This window comes from Phocoena sinus, chromosome 5 (assembly GCF_008692025.1).
Source record: "Phocoena sinus isolate mPhoSin1 chromosome 5, mPhoSin1.pri, whole genome shotgun sequence".
NCBI lineage: Eukaryota > Metazoa > Chordata > Mammalia > Artiodactyla > Phocoenidae > Phocoena > Phocoena sinus.
In genome coordinates, this window is record NC_045767.1 from 87851246 (window position 1) to 87872087 (window position 20842).

Consider the following 20842-nt stretch of genomic DNA (forward strand, 5'->3'; position numbering starts at 1 on the left):
ATGCTGGCCTGGGGATGGGATGATGCAGGCATAAATAAGCTGTCTTCACTGTTCTTGTGTGATTATTCTTAGAGTTTTTTTGTTCCACATTGTTGCTAAAATTTCTTACGTGAACTTTAGAGCTCTCCCAGAGATATTTTTGTTCATGGATAGTGTCTAATTGTTGATCTTTGTCAGGGGATAGGGAGGCTGGTATCTTCTATGTCTCCACTTGGAGCTCTCAATTTTACTTCATTGACTTTCTCTTGAAATATTTTTAATTAAAAAGTAACATGATCCCATTTTTATAAGATTATTTTTCTTTTCTATTTATAAATTAGCACAAGGAAATAGCTGAGGTAATATTTCTACTGGTAATTGGTTATAGCTACATGAGGAGAGTTAAGTGGGTTTTCATTTTTATCTCCTTATGTTTTTGTCATATTGCCTGAATTCTTTATAATGGTAATATCTGCAATTTTTAAGAAATAAACAACAAGCACTATTAATAAAAATAATAATATTTAGTAATAGCTTAGCTTATTTAAATAAATCTAGTATTTCTTTGAGATTGTACATTGTTGCCCAGTAATCTATTGCCCAGGTGAATCTAAATGCATTCATAAAATTTGAAAGGTATAAGCCAATCATATTTAATGTTAGCCAGCCCCTGGTGATTATGTAAAAGTAATCAATTTAGTAGAATAAAACAATTTACTCCTTTTAAAATACTGATGCTTCTCAGAAAAGAATATATTCTATACTCACGAAGGGTTGTTAATAACTGCTTTCAAAGTGTTAAGCAGATCGGAACTTGTCATTCTTTGCAAGTCTACTTCAACAGCTGCCCCTTTGGCTTTTATACGAACAATATTATCATGCTGATCACCAAACAGAGGAATTCCCACCATAGGGACCCCATGGTAAATAGCTTCATAGATCCCATTGGTTCCACAGTGAGTAATAAAAGCTCTGGTCTTGGGATGACCTAAAAAGAAAAAAATATATATCATTATTCTATGTTGTAAGAGTTTCAGAAACAGAAAATCATGACACCTGTATAAATAATTCAATTATGGAGCATCTTCTATATAATTCTGTGCCATGAGGCCATATGTAAATGCCTATAAACTCTAAAGAAAGCATCAATTGATTATTTCATGCTAAGCAGCAACTAGTGATTCCAGCAATTAAGTGATCCCATAAGCCTCTGAAAGGTTTGCACAGAGTTAAATGATGAAAAATACTTGCCTTTGGACAAGTTTTTGGGGTGAGAATTCTTTAGTAAACAGGACTGAGGGATTTAAGAAAAAAATGCTTCTGTGGTCGGGGAAGGGGGGTAATATGTGCAGGGTTTCAATGTGAGAATGGCTAGAAAGATAAATGAGGGCAAGGTCATGAGGTTTCTGTTTAGGAAAATGGAATTTGCCCTTTATTTTGAGTAATATGGAACCATTTAAAACGTTATAGTTGGTGAAATGGTTTATTAGATTTTTTTCAAATAGTTATAGTGAGAAAAAGAGAAGAGAGGTGGGAGAAAATGGATACAGAGTCAGGATGATGCTGAAATATTGTATACAAAAGTTAATGAGAGCCTGATCTAAAGGTACTTTCCTTGACTCTGATTCTGAGGAGGGAGAGATTGTATCATAAATGTGAGAATTATAAATTCCATATTTATGTTAGAACTTAGCAAAGATTCTATCCTTGACCAAAGTCTAGTCAAACTCCTCTGAACTCTCTTCTCAACTAGGCCCTGATTTGGGGGTTTATTTGTTTATCTCTGCATTGCCCAATTTTAGAAAGCATCCTACTAAGTCAGCTTAGCGAGACTCTTCCAACCTGATATATGATCACCCTATGTAGCTGTTGCTTCGTACTTCAGCATTCTCCAAGTGATGTTTGCATTCAGCAAGAATCTGATTCAGGCAGTTTTGCCAGGGTACCCACTTGGCCCTGAGGTTTCCTTAGTAATCTTCCATCCAGTGACACCCCCCACTCTGAACTTTGCCTACAAATTTTCCACTTTTCCTTTTTGCACTCAGAGTTGAGCCCAATCTCTCTGATTTACTGTAGAAGTCTATTGCAGTAGTAGCTATATGTATCATGATGGTTTTGAATAATGTGTGCCTTACAGTCTTTATCAAGTGCCATTTATAATTTTTTCTTTAGCAAGCTCCACAAGAAATGTGAAGAAGACATCAAGGGTTTTTTTTGTTGTTGTTTATTCCTTATTTTGAATAGAAATTTGTTGGATTTATTTGTTATTGAATAATCATTCAGATTATCCCTCATTCACTTCCATTTAATTTTGCTTCTCTTTGGTCTTACCAAGAAGATCATTCTGTGGAATCCACTCATATAGTCGGGTATTGGCTCCTAACGTTTCTGGTTTCTTTCCTGTGTATCTCCATAAGACCTGTTAAGATAAATGCCTTTACTCTAGAAAATTTTTAGAATCACATCCTATCAGAAGGAAGCAACTGACTTAGAATTAATCTGGTTCGGTGCCTTCAGGTAATACACAAGCAAACTGAGGCCTGAAGTGATTAAGTAATGAATGTTTTTAAACCATTGATGCTATAACCATGTTTACAAATGCTTGCAATAATCCTAATCGATAGGCTATCATCATCAGGTTAATTCTTACTTAGGAGATGAAGAAAAAAGATAACCTGTACCTGAAACAATTACATAGTGGTGTTACTAAGCCATTCTGGTAAAGAGAATTTTTGAAACAGTTTTCAGAGGCAAAGGGGAGAGATGTTATTTACCTCACTAAGAAACTGTTAGTGCTTTGACCTTTGTTATATATATATATATGTATGTGTGTGTGTGTGTATATATATATATATATATATATACACACACACACACATTAATATAGAATCAAGCATTGCCTTTTTTAATTATAGTAAAATATACATAATGATATTTATCATTTTAAAGTATTGTAAGTATAGAATTTGGTGGCATTAAATACATCTATAATGTTTGTAACCATAAGCACTATCTATACCCCAGATATTTTCACCTTCCCTAACATAGACTCTGTACCATTAAGCAATAACTAACTCCCTATTTCCTCCACTCCCTAGCCCCTGGTAAAGTACATTCTACTTCATGTCTCTTTGAATTTGACTACTCTAGACATGTGATATAAGTGGAATCATACAGTATTTGCCCTTTTCCCACTTAACATTATTTCACTTAGCATTGTCTTCAAGGTCATGCATGTTGTACCATGCCAGAATTTCCTTTCTTTTTAAGGCTGAATAATATTCTGTTTTGTGTGTATAACACATTTTCTTTATCCACTCATTTACTATTGTGAATAATGTTGCTGTGAACATTGGTGTGCAAGTATTTGTTTGAGCCCCTGATTTCAATTCTTTTGGCTATATAGCCAGGATTAGAATTATTGGGTTATATGATAGCTCCGTGTTTAATTTTCTGACAAACCACAAAAATGTTTTCCAGAGAAGATGCATGATTTTGCTCTCCTACTAGCAATGCAGGAGGTCTCATTTCTCCATTAACACTTGTATTTTTTTTTTTTAAATAATAGCTGTCCTATGTGAAGTGGTATCTCTTTGTTCTTTGATTTGCATTTCCCTAATGATTAACGATGTTGAGCATCTTTTCATATACTTTTTGACCACTTGTATACCTTCTTTGGAGAAACGTCTATTCAAGTACTTTCCCCTTTTTCAATTGGGTTTTTGTTGCTGTTGTTGAGCTGTAGGAGTTCTTTATGTATTGTGCATGTTAATTCCTTGTCAGCGATATGATTTGCAAAGATTTTCTCCCAATCTGTACATTGTATTTTACTTTCTTGATAGTATCTTTTGATGCACAAAAGTTCTGCATTTGATGTAGTCCCATTTGATGTAGTCCAATTTATTTATTTATTTTTTTACTTTTTTTGCTTATGCTTTGGTGTTATATCTATGAAATCATGACATAATCCAATGTGATAAAGTTTTCCCTGAGAATTTTCTTGGGAAAGTGTTACAGTTTTACTGCTAAAGTTTGTCTCTGATCCATTTTCAGTTAACTTTTGCATATGGTGTAGGGTAAGGATACAACTTCAGTCTTTTGCATGTGGATATCAAGATTTTATCAGCATTATTTGTTGAGAAGAGACTGTCCTTTCCCCCAATTGAATGGTCTTGCACTCTTGTTGAAAATCAATTGACCATATATATGAGGATTAATTTCTGCATTTTCTTCTGTTCCATTGGGTTATATGCCTGTCCTTCTTCCAGTACAACAGTGTTAATTTACTGTAGGTATTATAGCATATTTCTAATTTCAATGTTTATAAATGTGGCTCCTTTAACTTTGTTGTTTTTCAAGATTTTTTTGTCTGATTGTAGTTCTTGTAGTTCCATATGAGGCTGAGGATTGGATTACTCATTTCTATAAAAAAGGCTGTTAGAGTTTTGATAGGCATTGCATTAATCTGTAGATTGCTTTGGATAGTATTGACTTCTTAACCATGTTAAGCGTTCCTATCTATGAACATGGGATGACTTTCCAAGTATTTAGGTATTCTTTATTTTCTTGCAGCAATAATGTTTTGTGGTTTTCAGCAGCAAATATTTTACTTCCTTAATTAGGTTCATTCTTAAGTATTTGTTTTGTTGTTCTTGTAAATGGAATTTTAAAAATTTCATGTTCAGTGTGTTCACTGACATTTATATAAACAAAACTGATTTTTGTATGTTAATCTTGTATTCTGCACTTTTGTTAAGTTTGGTAATTAGTTCTAGTAGCTTCTTCTGAATTCTTGAGATTTTCTATGCATAAGATCATGTCATCTGCAGATACACACTGTTTTACCTCTCTCTTTCCAATTTGGATGCCTTTCATTTCTTTTTCTTCTATAATCCCCATGCTAAAACGTCTAGTATAAGGTTATATAACAGCAGTGAAACAATACATCCTTGTATTGTTCCTGATCTTAGTTTCCAACATTGAGTATGATATTAGCTGTGGGTTTTTCAGAAATACCCTGTATCATTTTGAGGGCTTTTCCCTCTATTCCTAGTTTCTTGAGAGTTTTTATCAGCAGAGAATGTTGGATTTTCTCAACTTCCTTTTCTGTGTAAGTTGAAATGATCATTTGATAGTGTTTTTATTTCCCCTTCATTATAATCATGTAATGCATTACATTGATTTACTTTTGGTAAATCAATGAATGTAATATTTATTTACTTTGCATAAATAGCATAAATACTATTTTACTACGGTGAATACTCTTTTCAACATTCTAGCGGATCTGATCTTCAAATATTTTCTTGAGTATTTTAATATCTATATTTAGAAATGATCATGACCCATAATTTTATTCTTGTGTGATGTCTTTATCTGGCTTTTGTAACAGGGAACATCTGGCCTCATAGAGTAATTCATTGTTTCCTTCTTTCCACATTTTTTGAATATTTGAAAAGGATTACCTTAATTATTCAATTCCTTAAACATTTGGTAGAATTTACCATTGATGTTATCTGACCCTGATTTTTCCTTTTTGGCAGGTCTTTGATTACTAATTCAGTATCTTAATTTGATATAGGTCTGTTGAAGTAATCTGTTTCATTTTTAGTCAGTGTAAGTAGAGTTTTTCAAAGCATTTATCCACTTCTTCTAGATTGTCTAATTTTTGTTGTGTAACTTTTCACAATATCCTCTTTTATTTTCCAGTTTTATGAGATATAATTGACATACAGCACTGTGTAAGTATAATGTGTACAGCATTATGATTCTACTCACATACATTATGAAATGATTCTCACAGCAGGTATAACATTAAAGAAATTTAAAAAAAGTTTCTTGACATGAAAACTCTTAGGATTTACTCTCTTAGCAATTTTCACATATAAAGTACAGCAGTGTTACCTAAATTTATGATGTATATTGCATCCCTAGTACTTATTTATCTTATAACTGGAAGTTTGAACCTTTTAACCACCTTCTTCCAATTGTCCCTTCCCCAATCCCCTGACTCCGATAACCACAAATCTGATCTGTTTTTCTGTGAGGTTGTTTGTTTCTTTTTTGTTTTTGAAGTAAAACTGACCTACAACACTATGATAGTATCTGTTACACAACATAGTGATTTGGTATTTCTATATGTGTCAAACTGATTATCATGGTAAGTCTAGTTAAAACATGTGAAGATATTACATAGTTATTGTCCACGTTCCTCACACTGTACTTAGCAAAATAAATACAAATATATGTAAAATACTTGATTAAGTTGCTGATCTCTTAAGATTAAATGCATTTTAAACAACCTTGCCTTTTTACTTCCCTCACCACACTTACTGTTTTTGACATCATATTTTAAATCTTTTTGTTTTGTGTATCCCTTAACTAGTTATTGTGAGTATACATGATAGTATAATTTTGTCTTTTAGCCTTCCTTCTAGCTTAATACATGGCTGATTTACTGACTTTGCAGTATATTTGCCTTTACCAATGAGATTTTTCCTTTTGCAATTTTTATGTTTCTAGTTGTGGGCTTTTCTTTCTCACTTAGAGAAGTCCCCTTAACTTTTCTTGTAAACCTAGTTTGGTGGTGCTGAACTCTCTTAGCTTTTGGTTGCTTGTAAAACTTTTGAACTCTCCATCAAATCTGAATGAGAGCCTTACTGGGTAGAGTGTTCTTGGTTGTAAGTTTTCCCCTTTCATTATTTAAAATATATCCTGCCACTCCCTTCAGGCCTGCAGTGTTTCTGCTGACTAGTCAGCTTTTAGCCTTATGGGAGTTTCCTTGTACTTAACTTGTTCCTTTTTCCTTAGGCTTTTAAAATTCTCTCTTTATGTTTTATTTTTGCTGTTTCATTACAACATGTCTTGGTGTGGTCTTCTTTGGGTTCATTCTATTTGGGATTGTCTCTGCTTGGATGACCATTTCCTTTCCCAAGTTAGGGAAGTTTTCAGCTATTATGGCTTCATTACTTTTTTTTTTTTGAAGAGTTCACATATTAACAGGTTTAATGTTTTAATATAACTCTCTCACCAATTCTCTTTGTATCAAAATTTCAACTTGGGGTCTACAAGCTATGGGTGACTAATTTTCCAGTTCACAGTAATGCTAAAGATTTTTTTTTTTAATCTTTATTGGAGTATAATTGCTTTACAATGGTGTGTTAGTTTCTGCTTTATAACAAAGTGAATTAGCTATACATACACATAGATACCCATATCTCCTCCCTCTTGCATCTCCCTCCCATCCTCCCTATCCCACCCTTCTAGGTGGTCACAAAGCACTGAGCTGATCTCCCTGTGCTATGTGGCTGCTTCCCACTAGCTATTTTACATTTGGTAGTGTAAATATGTCCATGCCACTCTCTCACTTCGTCCCAGCTTACCTTTCCTCCTCCCCATGTCCTCAAGTCCATTCTCTACAGCTGCGTCTTTATTCCTGTCCTGCCCTTAGGTTCTTCAAAACCATTTTTTCTTTTTTTAGATTCCATATATATGTTAGCATATGGTATTTGTTTTTCTCTTTCTGTCTCACTTCACTCTATATGACGGACTCTAGGTCCATCCACCTCACTACAAATAACTCAATTTCGTTTCTTTTTATGTATATATGTGCCACATCTTCTTTATCCATTCATCTGTCAATGGACACTTAGGTTGCTTCCATGTCCTGGCTATTGTAAACAGAGCTGCAATGAACATTGTGGTACATGACTCTTTTTTTTTTTGAATTTTTGTATTTAATTTAATTTATTTTTTTATACATCTCATTAGTTATCCATTTTATACATATTAGTGTATATATGTCAATCTTAATTCATCACACCACTCCCCTCCACCACTTTCTCCGCTTGGTATCCATACATTTGTTCTCTATGTCTGTGTCTCTATTGCTGCCCTGCAAACTGGTTCATCTGTACCATTTTTCTAGGTTCCACATTTATGCTTTAATATACAACATTAGTTTTTCTCTTTCTGACTCACTTCACTCTGTATGACAGTCTCTAGGTCCATCCACCTCACTACAAATAACTCAACTTCTTTACTCTTTATGGTTGAGTAATATTCCATTGTATATGTATACAACATCCTCTTTATCCATTAATCTGTTGATGGGCATTTAGGTTGCTTCCATTACCTGGCTATTGTAAATAGTGCTGCAATGAACACTGGGGTGCATGTATCTTTTTGAATTATGGTTTCCTTTGGGTATATGCCCAGTAGTGGGATTGCTGGGTCATATGGTAATTCTATTTTTAGTTTTTTAAGGAACTTCAATACTGTTCTCCATAGTGGCTGTATCAATTTACATTCCCACCAACAGTGCGAGAGGGTTCCCTTTTCTCCACACCCTCTCCAGCATTTACTGTTTGTAGATTTTTTGATGATGGCCATTCTGACCTGTGTGAGGTGACATCTCATTGTAGTTTTGATTTGCATTTCTCTAATGATTAGTGATGTTGAGCATCTTTTCATGTGTTTGTTAGCCATCTTTCTTTGGAGAAATGTCTATTTAGGTCTTCTGCCCATTTTGGATTGGGTTTTTTGATATTGAGCTGCATGAGCTGCTTGTAAATTTTGGAGATTAATCCTTTGTCAGTTTCTTCAAATACAAATATTTTCTTCCAGACTGAAGGTTGTCTTTTCATCTTGTTTATGGTTTCCTTTGCTGTGCAAAAGATTTTAAGTTTCATTAGGTCCCATTTGTTTATTTTTTATTTCCATTTCTCTAGGAGGTGGGTCAAAAACCATCTTGCTGTGATTTATGTCATAGAGTGCTGTGCCTATGTTTTCCTCTAAGAGTTTTATAGTGTCTGGCCTTACATTTATGTCTTTAATTCATTTTGAGTTTAGTTTTGTGTATGGTGTTAGGGAGTGTTCTAATTTCATTCTTTTACATATAGCTGTCCAGTTCTCCCAGCACCACTTATTGAAGAGTGTTTCCCCCATTGTATGTTCTTACCTCTTTTATCAAAGATAAGGTGACGAGGGGCTTCCCTGGTGGCACAGTGGTTGAGAGTCCTCCTGCCTATGCAGGGGACATGGGTTCGTGCCCTGGTTGGTCCTGGAGGATCCCGTATGCCGTGGAGTGGCTGGGCCCATGAGCTATGGCCACTGGGCCTGCGCGTCCGGAGCGTGTGCTCCACATGGGAGAGGCCACAACAGTGAGAGACCCGCGTACTGGAAAAAAAAAAAGATAAGGTGACCATATGTGCGTGGGTTTACCTCTGGGCTTTCTATCCTGTTCCATTGATCTATATTTGTTTTTGTGCCAGTACCATACTGTCTTGATTACTGTAGCTTTGTAGTATAGTCTAAAGTCCAGGAGCCTGACTTCTCAAGCTGTTTTTCTTTCTCAAGATTGCTTTCGCTATTCAGGGTCTTTTGTGTTTCCATACAAATTGTGAAATTTTTTTGTTCTAGGTCTGTGAAAAATGCCATTGATAGCTTGATAGGGATTTCATTGAATCTATAGATTGCTTTGTCTAGTATAGTCATTTTCACAATGTTGATTCTTCCAATCCAAGAACATGGTATATCTCTCCATCTTTTTTTTTTTCCTGTTCAGCTTCAGTGTTTTCCAGTACTTTATCTTTCAGCTCACTGCTCTTTTTCTCTGTATCATCTAATCTGCTATTGATTCCTTCTAGTATATTTTTCATTTCATTTTTTGTATTATTCATCTCCATTTTATTCTTCTTTATATTTTCTAACTCTTTGTTAAAAACTTCTAACTTCTCACTCTGTTCATCTAATCTTCTCCTGAGTTCTTTGAACATCTTTACAGTCATTACATTGCACTCTCTATCAAGTAGATTGTTATGTACACTTCACTTAGTTCTTTTTTAGGGTTTCATATTGTTGCTTCATTTGGAACATATTCCTCTGTCACCTTATTTCATCTAATTTGCTGATTTTTTTTTATATATATATATCTGGTATGTTGGTTACATTGCCTGACATTGGAGAAGTGACCTTTTGCAGGAGACATCCTATGTGTCCAAGCACTGCACTCTCCTCTAGTAATGAGAGCTACATGCTGTAGGGCAGCTCCAATTTGGGCTTCATGGGATCTTCTGTGTTGTGTGTTGACTACTATGAGCCCTTGGCTCTTCTGAAAGTAATCCCCACTCACCTTCAAAGCCAGTGTTCTGAAGGCTTGACTTCCTGGTGCAGGAGATGTGTGCTGGGGAGCCCAATGTTTGGCTCAAACTGTACACACCTTGGAAACAACCTCTGCTAATTTGCTCACTTTGAAATACGAATCTTTTTTTTTATAGGTGACTTTTGTCTTATTTTATTTTAATTTTTATTGGGGTATAGTTGACTTACAATGTTGTGTTAGTTTCATGTGTACAGCAAAGTGAATCTGTTATGCATATACATATATCCATTCTTTTTAAGATTCTTTTTTCATATAGGCCAGTACAGAGTATTGAGTAGAATTCCATGTGTTATGCAGTAGGTCCTTATTAGTTATCTATTTTATATATAGTAATGTATATGTGTCAGTCTCAGTCTTCCAATTTATCCCTCCCCCACTCTTACCCCCCTGTAACCATAAGTTTATTTTCTGTTCTTTTGAGTTTTTCCATAACATTGTATGAAAATCCCAAAAGAACTTTTTGGCCAAGCCAATAGATAAGGTAACTTGAAGCCTTTTTTTAGATTCCACATGTAAACGATATCATATGATATTTGTCTTTCTCTGACTCACTTCACTCAGTATGCCAATCTCCAGGTCCAACCATGTTGCTGCAAATGGCATTATTTTGTTCTTATTTTGGTTCTTTGTTCTTTTCTCTTAACCATACTGCTTCTCCATCACTCCTATCTGGCTCATTGTGGTTCCTTCTTTATATCTTTAGTTGTAGAAGATCTTTTCTGTTCATTTTCTTTTTCTCATCAGTAGTTCCTCTGCAAATCAGAGCTATTTTTGTGTGCCTGTGAGAAGAGGTGAGATTGGGGTTTTCCTACTCTTCCATCTTGGACACAGCTCCATCATATCCTCTGATAATATTTTAATCTCTGTACAGCCATTAGTAATCTCCCTAGGTTCATTTCTGATTTTAATTATTTGCATATACTCGATTTTTCCTCTTTGCGAATCTAGCTAAAGTTTTGATAATTTCCCTTTTTCAGAGAACCAGCCTTTGGTTTTATTGATTTTCTCTGTTTTTTGTTTGTTTGTTTTGTTTATCTCTGCTCTAGTCTTTATTAGTTCTTTCCTTCTGCTAGCTTTTGGTTTAGTTTGTCCTATTTTTATAGTTCTTTAAAATATAAGATTAGGTAATTGATTTTAGATCATTATTCTTTTTCAATGTAGGTACTTGCAGCTATAAATTTCTCTCTGAACTCTGCTTTCTCTGCATCTCTTGCTTTGGTCTCTTGTGTTTTCATTCATTTAAACAAACATTTTCATATTACTTTTGTAATTTATTCTTTGACCTATTGATGGTTAACTGCAATAGCATAAAAACATGTGCTCCTTTATAGATCCATCCAGCTCTTTCTATAATTGATGACATAAATTACATATATATACATACTGTTCCTAATTACATAGATCAATAATTGTTTTTATAAATTTTTATTTTAATCATTGAAAATTTTCTTTTTGTGGTACACAGGCCTCCCACTGTTGTGGCCTCTCCTGTTGCGGAGCACAGGCTCCGGATGCACAGGCTCAGCGGCCATGGCTCACAGGCCCAGCCACTCTGCAGCATGTGGGATCTTCCCAGACTGGGACATGAACCCGTGTCCCCTGCATCGGCAGGCGGACTCTCAACCACTGCGCCACCAGGGAAGCCCAAGAAAAAATTTTAATAAATGGAGTTACAACAAAAATAACAATAATACTAGTTTTTATTATTGCCTTTACTGCAATTTTACCTCACTGCAGATCTTTATTTCTTCTTATGGTTTTGTGTTACTGTTTAGCAACCTTTCATTTCAACAAGAAGTATTCCCTTTTGCATTTTTTACAAGGAAAGTCTAGTGTTAATCATGTCCCTCAACTTTTGTTTATCTGGGAATGTCTTAATTTCTACTCTTTAAAAAAATTTTTTTAAGGCCACACTGTGTGGCATGTGGGATCTTAGTTCCCCACCACGGATCAAACCCATGGCCCTTGCATTGGGAGGGTGGAGTCTTAAATACTGGACCACCAGGGAAGTCTCTACTTCATTATTGAAGGACATTTTGTCTGATATAAAACTCTCAGTTAACAAGTTTGTATTTCAGCACTTTGAATTTATCAATCCACTGCCTTTTGGCCTCCAGTATTTCTGATGAGAAATTGCCTGATCACTTTATTGAAGATATCTTTTAGGTGATGAATTCTTTCTCTTGTTTCTTTCAAAAGTCACTCACTATCTTTGTTTTTCACCAACTTGAATATAATGTGTCTTGGTGTAGGTGTCTTTGACTTTATCCAACTTGAAGTTCACTAAGCTTCTTGGATTTGTAAATTTATGTATTTTATTAAATTGGGACTATGTTAAGCCATTACTTCTTTAAATATTCTTTCTGCCCATTCTGCCCATTTCTGTCTTTCTGGGACTCCCACAATGTGTATGCTCATTCACAGGATGGTGTCCCACAAGTCCCTTAGGCTTTGCTCATTTTTCTTCATTCATTTTTCTTCCTTGAACTCGATAATTTCAAATATCCTTTCTTCAAGTTTGCTGATGCTTTTGCCTGCTCATGTCTGGTTTTGAACCCCTGAGGTGAACTTTTCATTATAGTTATTGTAATTTTTATCCTCTGGAATTTCTTTTTGATTCTTTTTAAAAATAATTTCTTTCTCATTATCAATATTTCCTTTTGTTCCTCCATCATTTTCTTCTCTTTATCATTGTCTTCCCTTAGTTCTTTGTACATCTTTAAAAATGTGGTTTTAAAGGCTTTTTCTAGTAATTCCAAAATCCAGGCTCCCTCAAGAATGGTTTCTCTCAGTTTATTTTGTTTCTTTGTTTGGGCCATACTTTCATATATCTTTGTATGCCTTGTGATATTTTTCGAGTATTGTACATTTGCTTTTTATAATGTTCTATCTTCAGAAATCAGATTTGCCCCTTGTTAGAGTTTGGTTTTGTTGTTGCTGTTGTTGAAGTGTTTCTCTTTGCTAGAAACCAGGGTGAGGTTAAAGTTTTAGGTCTTCTGAGGTATTTTATGAGCCAGTGTTTTTCTCTGGACATGCACATAATTTTGTAAATTCCACTATTTGTGAGGTTGTTTTTTTTAAATGTCTAATTCTCTAATGCCTGGCTCCCAAATGGAGAAAAAAGTAAAAAAAAACAAAAAACTTATCCTTTAAAATGCCTGGAAGTTGCTTCTTCTAATGAATGTTGAAACAACTGTGCCCAGCTTCTGTGCATATACCTCAATGACCATGGGCAGTAATCAGCAATTAGAATGCAGAACCACAGTATTTGGAGGATAAGGTCTTATTGTCTACCGGTTCCACCAAATTACACCAGGAATGCAGGCATGTTGGCTGCCATGGGACAGAGTGATGAAGACTTTGAAGATGCTGCTATTCTAAAAGGATGACATTGACTAAAATTAACCATAGTTCCCACTCAGTTTTTCCACTGTGAGTTGCAAGTGCTCAGTTAAGAGTCCAGAGTTCCAATATAGTTACTTCAGACAGTTTTTGCTAGTACAATTTTGTTTAGGTAGAGAGACAGGTCTTACTGCTTCCTAGTCTACCCTGGTTTCACCCCTAAACATTGTATTTTAGTGCAATTGAAAGTTTAATATTTTTATGAAGATGGAATTTAGATTAAATATTTAGATGGGTGCTGCTTCCACAAAACAATTATTGAAAGTAATTTGGTTATGAATACAATAATTATTGTGAGCATTTGTAACTTAAATTTACATGCAATTTTCTATTTTAACTAAATGTAGGGGAAAAAAGTGTTCATGGTGGTTAAAAACAATGCCACTCAGTTATAACCTAGAATGGTATAAATAAAAAGTTATAATTTTGGGGAACTTCAAGGAGTGAACTGCATAAATCTTGTACTGTATTATTAAAGATTTTAACTGTTTAAAATGAAGAGTATCTATTTAGGAGTATTCCAGGAATCTAAGTTGTCAATTCCAGGCTCAACCATGGCCTGGCACAAATCCATTAATTATAAGGAAATATAGTCCTAAGGCATCCAGTGAATTAAGGCTGTATTTTTGAATATCTATTCCTTTATTCTCCATCAAGGTAGCTGTAACTTGTGTATATGTCTTAGATTAAAAAATAAAGAAACAAACCAAAAAACTCAATAAACACCAAAAAACAATGTTAGATTACATGGAAGCCTTAAAACCTAGACACAAAGCTGACTGATTGTTTGACAGTAGTGAATGATTAAGTTTTAGGTCATTATTTAAAGAAAATTGTGCAATATGTTTTCCTGTTAGTAATGTCAAGTTTAAAGCAAGATAAGAATCAAATATCCTGTTTTACCATTTAATATTTTTTCTTTACAGTTCAGTTAAATTGACACTAACAATACCAATAACTTTTCCTACGTTTTTAAGCACACTTTTAAGGATATCTTCATGGAATTTAAAGAAGCTGTCACTGAAAAAGTAAGATTATCTGACCTTCTGAGGAATCTGGGCAAGGGCTGATGCAATCACATTAGACTTTTCTTCTGTGAGGTTTTTGATCATTGACCCCAGAGTAAACACCACAACTCCATGTTTTCCAGAGCTTTGAACAAACTCTTCTAACTCCTGTGAGGGAAATAGTCTTTGTTATATGAAAGTTGATATTTACAAGAATGTCACACACTTTTCTCAATATGTCTGAATTCTTAGAACACTTCTGTTTTTTCGTATATTAACCATTTCAGTGTACAAAATATAACCTGAAATCACTGGTTATTAAGCAAATTAAAAATGATTTAAATGGAGGTTCCCTTCAGCATGATAGAGAGGTGTGTGTGTGTGTGTTTACAAATTATTGACTACATGTTATCTTCTACCAATTACAGAGCTCTTTACATGTATGATTTAACTTAGATATATGGGAATCTTAAGAGATATGTATACATTTACAGATAAGAAAGCTATCTCAGTAAGGTTAAGTAATTTGTCCAAGTCTACGCAGCAGTAGCTGGCAGAGCCAAATTTCTAGTTTAAGTTAAATAGTTCTGGTGCTTCACTTTATATTTAGTTTTGGATGCTAATAAGATTATCATTCATTTTTCTGCTGAATCGCAGTCAGTATAATGACATACTTTTAGTATATTTACTTTTTTCTGTTTTCTAAATTTCAATTTTCTTTTATTTTGGTTATATTTTCTCTTCGTATAAGCTTCCACAAACACATTTAGAAATGAGGTAGACGTATAAATTCCTGACCATATAAGACATGCAGAAAGAACTATAATGAATACTCTGAGGTTAACAGTAATATAGTAGAAATATATGGTTTTCCATTAAAAATAAAAATATCATATCTAATTATAATGAAGTAAAAAGAAATCTTTTCATCCTATACTCTGAGGTTAACAGTAATATAGTAGAAATATATGGCTTTCCATTAAAAATAAAAATATCATATCTAATTATAATGAAGTAAAAAGAAATCTTTTCATCCTATGTTGAACTAGTAACAAAACTAATTCAACCAAATAAGAGAAGATAAAAATGTGTAAGACTTAAAGTGGAAAGACAAGGAAGAAATTTATATTAAGGAATTAACTAACATGATTATGGAGTTTGGAAAGTTTAATCTGCAGAATAGGCCATAAGGCTGGAGACTCAGATAAGAGCCATTGCTCTAGTTCAAGTCTGAAGGCTGTCTACTGGCAGAATTCTTATTTTGCTTGGGAGTGTTCAGTCTTTTGTTCTATTCAGGTCTTCAACTAATTGGATGAGCCTCAGCCACATAATGGAGGGCATATTTAAATGTTTATGTCATCCAAAAATATCCTCACAGAAACTTCCAGAATGATGTTTGGCTAAATATCTGGGTACCTGGCCCAGGTAAATTGATGTATAAAATTAACTGTTACACTGTATTTATAGATGGATTGATATAATATGTAAAGCTATCAATCACTTCAAATTTATTTTCAATTATATCGTCATATTCTTCAGATACTAGGAAATATTTTAAAAAGTATATAAAAACACATTTTCATAAATAATGAATAAACTTTGAAAAAGAAAAAGGAGTACTGGAGACTATTTCAATCCGATAATAATAAACAATACAAAATGAAATCTACTGACCTGCTAACAAAGTCAACAATAGAATAAAGTAGTGAGGCCAGAAAGAGAGCCATGAGTATGTGAAAGCCTCCTGTATGATAAGATGATATAATTCATTGGGATAATCAGTGAGAAAATATCACACTGAGTGGATGGTTTATTAACTGGTGGTACAATAATATGTTCATTATTCAGACAAAAAATGGAGGTGAATATTTACCTCCTATCATGTATTAATTTAAAAAATCTGAATGGATTAAATGTATCATGTTAAAATATAATATTATACATTTAAAAATAAAAAATAGGAGAATGTCTTTTTAACCTTAGTAAAGAGAAAAATATTTTAAATGAGATTTTTAAAAGTACAAATCATAATGTATAAAAAGATGGATTTGATTACATCAAATTTGGTACTTTATGTTTAAAAAACGTAATTAGAGAAAATATTAACAAATATATGGAGTCATGGGAGAAGATGTTTGCAATGGCTAGATCAAGGATTTATACTTAGATATTCTAAATGATGGAAAGAATTGATATTACTTGAAAAAAAAAAGATTATCCAAAAATATACTAAATATATGAGTTTCACAAAGGGAAAATAAGGATAATTGATGTTTCTGAAACAATGTTCAACTTTGCTATAAATGGAGATTACAAATAAAATTCATCAGTGTGATACCCCTTTACCTCTGTGAAACTGACCCGTATTAGAAAATAGAATAATAATCAAGGTCTAGATAAAATGTGGAAGATGTAACCCCCTAAGCATTCCTGATACCAAAATTCTCTGCTACAGTCAGAATGAATGAAATGAATTTACAAATAGAAACTTGGATACATATGAAAAAAATTATATATACTAATAAGAATGAGAAAATGTGAATTATAGCATAACATCATTTATATAATTAAACAACTCAAATCATTTCTACATATAGTTTAAGGATACACAGTTATCTGTTTAAATTGAAATAAGACCTAAATAGACATTTATCCAAAGAAGATATACAGATAGTCAAAAAACACATGAAAAGCTACTCAACATCACTAATTATTAGAGAAACGCAAATCAAAATTTCAATGATGTATCACCTCAGACCAGTCAGAATGGCCATCATCAAAAAATCTACAAACAATAAATGCTGGAGAGGATGTGGAGAAAAGGGAACCCTATTGCACTGTTGGTGAGAATGTAAGTTGATACAACCACTATGGAGAACACTATGGAGGTTCCTTAAAAAGCTAAAAATAGAATTACCATATGACCCAGCAATCCCACTACTGGGCATAAACCCAGAGAAAACCAAAATTCAAAAAGACACATGTATCCCAATGTTCTTTGTGGCACCATTTACAATAGCCAGGTAATGGAAGCAACCTAAATGCCCATCAACAGATGAATAGATAAAGAAGATGTGGTACATATAGACAATGAAATATTACTCAGCCATAAAAAGGAACAAAACTGGGTCATTTGTAGAAATGTGGATGGACCTAGAGACTGTCATACAGAGTGAAGTTAAATCAGAAAGAGAAAAATATCACACATTAACACATGTATGTGGAATCTAGAAAAATGGTACAGATGAACTTGTTTGCATGGTAGAAATAGAACACAGATGTAGAGAACAAATGTATGGACAACCAGGGAGGAAAGGGGGGTGGGATAAATCGGGAGATTGGGATTGACATATATACACTAATATGTAAAAAATAGATAACTAGTGAGAACTTGCTGTATAGCACAGGGAACTCCACTTCACTGTACAGTAGAAACTAACACAACATTGTAAAGCAAGTATACCCTAGTAAAAAAAAATAAAAAAATATTTTTTTTAAGTTCAATTTTTAAAAAAAGTATACTTGTCTTTATGTCTTTATTCTATACTTTCATCTATTTCTCTAATGTCAATGGTCAGGTTTTCAGAAATAACCCCTCTTCACAGAAGCCTTAGGCATCTAGTTTATAGTATTTTGATCCACCCCAAGTTCTGTTTTTCACTCTGGGTGATGTAATGCTCACAAAAAGCAGCCAGTAAAAAGTCATGAGTTCTTATTCCTTGACTACTAATGTGAGACTACTGCTTATGGAAAAGGCAAATCTATGGAGAAAGTTTTAAAAAATGGTGATTTCCAGAGATTTAGGGGCAGGGAAGGATGAAGAAGTGGAGCACAGGGAATTTTTAGGACAGTGGAGAGTCTGTATGACAGTATAAGGGTAGATACATGTCATTATGTATTTATCAAAATATAGAATGTACAACACAAAGAGTTAACATTTTTGTATGCAGTGGACATTGGTTGAAATTAACGTGAATGTTGGTTCATAAAATGTAACAAATGTGCTGCAGGAGTGTGGGATATTGATGGTTGGGGAAGCTGTGCATGGGAGGGGGCAAGAGATAGGTGGAACTCTGTACTTTGTGCTCCATTTTGCTGTGAATGTGTCTCTAAAAATAGTCTATTAATTTAAAAAACCATAAATACTAAATAAATCTGTTCCCTGAGATTAAACCAATGTATTTGGTAGATGCTTGCTATACACTGCATTGTACCACATTCAACATATGCAAATATGAACGAATCATTTTCCCTCACAACTGTTCCCCGTTCCTTCTTCTCCTCATAAATGATAATATTCTCTACTAAATTGCCTGTACAAAAAATAAATAAAGAAATGTAAAGAAATGACATGTACAAAGAAACAAAAAGCCAAGGATTAATTCTGGAACTCCCTTAATCTCTAGCATATCAGAAAATCCTATTGACTTTCTTTGTAAATACTTCCTAAACCTCTCCATTTATACTCAAAATTGTTATCATATTATAGTTTGGATCTCTACAATGGCTTGCAGGAACTATTGCACTTCTATCTCAGCTCATTTCCCTCCTTTAAATCTTGCTCCATTCCAAACAATTCAATAGATAATATTTATGAAAGGGTAAGTTGTATCACGTTACTGCTTAAAAAGTATACATTGATCATTCATTGACCTTAAATTTGAAGTAAAGAATACTTAGTATTGCCCATTTGTTTATTTATAACCTATCCTCCGATCATCTCTCCAGGCTAATTTCTCTCCTCTATTCAAACCAAACAGGTCACCATTACTGAACTTATGTCAGGATTTTGGGTGGGCCATCCATCTCTATTTGATCTTTTCTCAAACTATTATAATTTCCCTACTATGTCCAGCTTTTAGACCAGGTTATGCAAAATAACTTTCAGCTCCAAAATCTCAGTTGCCTAAAACAACACCTTATTGTTACCAAGTCCAAGCTCGCTATGCTCACTGCAGGACTGCCCAATGAACTGAAGACGAGGTGCTGAGGCAAGGAATATGACTTTATTCAGAAAGCCGGCAAACTGAGAAGATGGCAGACTAAAGTCTCAAAATAACCATCTTATCGGGGTTTGGATGCCAGTTTCTTTTATAGCACAAAGTGTGTGTGGGGGAGATGAGGAAGTAAAGTAAAAAGGCCATAAGTTTTGCAAATATCACCTGGAACTGCCAGCCTCCGGGAGGGGATGTGTTAATTTCTTCTTTCTTGTAGCCATCCACAGGTGGACAGGGTCTGGATGTTTGCCTGAACAAAGGCACTTTGGTTTAACATTCAGGCAGAGGGGTAGGGTTCCCCAAGGCAAGCCATTATGTATAGACAGTATCCTTTTAGTGAACAAAAGCAGCAGAAAGCAAAGGTTAAAGTAAAAGAAACAGATACAACATGTAGTCAAGATTTGGCTCTTCCCTGTTACATTATTTCTTTCTCATGCCATATGTCCATCATTGAGCTGCAACTGTTATATATATTCTTTAACCAGGACTCAGATTAGCAGAGTAGCTACTCTGGAACACAGCCCAAAGACATCACAAAGGAAAAGAGAACTCTGGAGTAAGTGCACCTGATAATTGTGTTGGACCTGGAAGTGATACCTGTCACTTCAGTTTATTCTCATTGCCCTGAGAGTATTGGACAATTCCACTAAACTCAGGGGCTAGGGACATTACTGTTGTCAAATATGTGGCATATTTGATAAGCATCACTAATGATTACCACAATAATGTAGTAAATACTTAATGGTAATGTAATAGTCTAAGGTGGATAATTCCTGTGTCCAGGTTTTCAGTTTGAGGGTCAAATACTAAAAAATAATAAACTAGAAATGATTCCAGGAAGTAAATACTCAGAGAAGCAAAAAGAAGCACATTTAATTACCTTAGGTAGGGGCTTTGCAGGCTTGCAGTGCAGTCCTCCAACAAATTCAATGTTAGGTAAGTAAGGGAATGGAAATTCAAAATCCCAGTATGTTCGAATCAACCACATTTCAGCTTTCCCCATAATTTCACATAATGTGGTACATTTTCCTGAACAAAAATAAAAGACGATAGAGGGAAAACAATCTGATATGTTAAGTGGGACATGTTTTACTATAGAATTTGCTAAGAAAAATCTTTAAAGAAGCAATATTAGTTCTATGCAACCCATGAGAAATCAATAGGCCTTTGCCCCCCAAGAGCACACAATACTGAGATTATGAATAACCAAACACAGATTTAAGTATGGAACAAGGCAAAAGCCTGCTACTTTCTCTCTGCCAACAGACTCTTTCTGCTTGAGCTAAGCCTGAGTCCCA

At 34.2% G+C, this 20842-nt stretch overlaps 1 protein-coding gene across 1 annotated transcript in view; it reads right to left on the reverse strand.

Annotated features, from left to right (window-relative positions):
- LOC116754756 (UDP-glucuronosyltransferase 2C1-like) overlaps positions 1-20842 on the reverse strand; it is a 33951-nt gene that overhangs the window by 6141 nt on the left and 6968 nt on the right. Inside the window, exons 2-5 of the mRNA XM_032633673.1 lie at positions 20425-20573; positions 14584-14715; positions 2311-2398; positions 748-967 (exon numbers count right to left, since the gene is read on the reverse strand). Coding sequence (XP_032489564.1) covers positions 748-967; positions 2311-2398; positions 14584-14715; positions 20425-20573 — 589 coding nt within the window. The remainder of the gene's footprint in view (positions 1-747; positions 968-2310; positions 2399-14583; positions 14716-20424; positions 20574-20842) is intronic.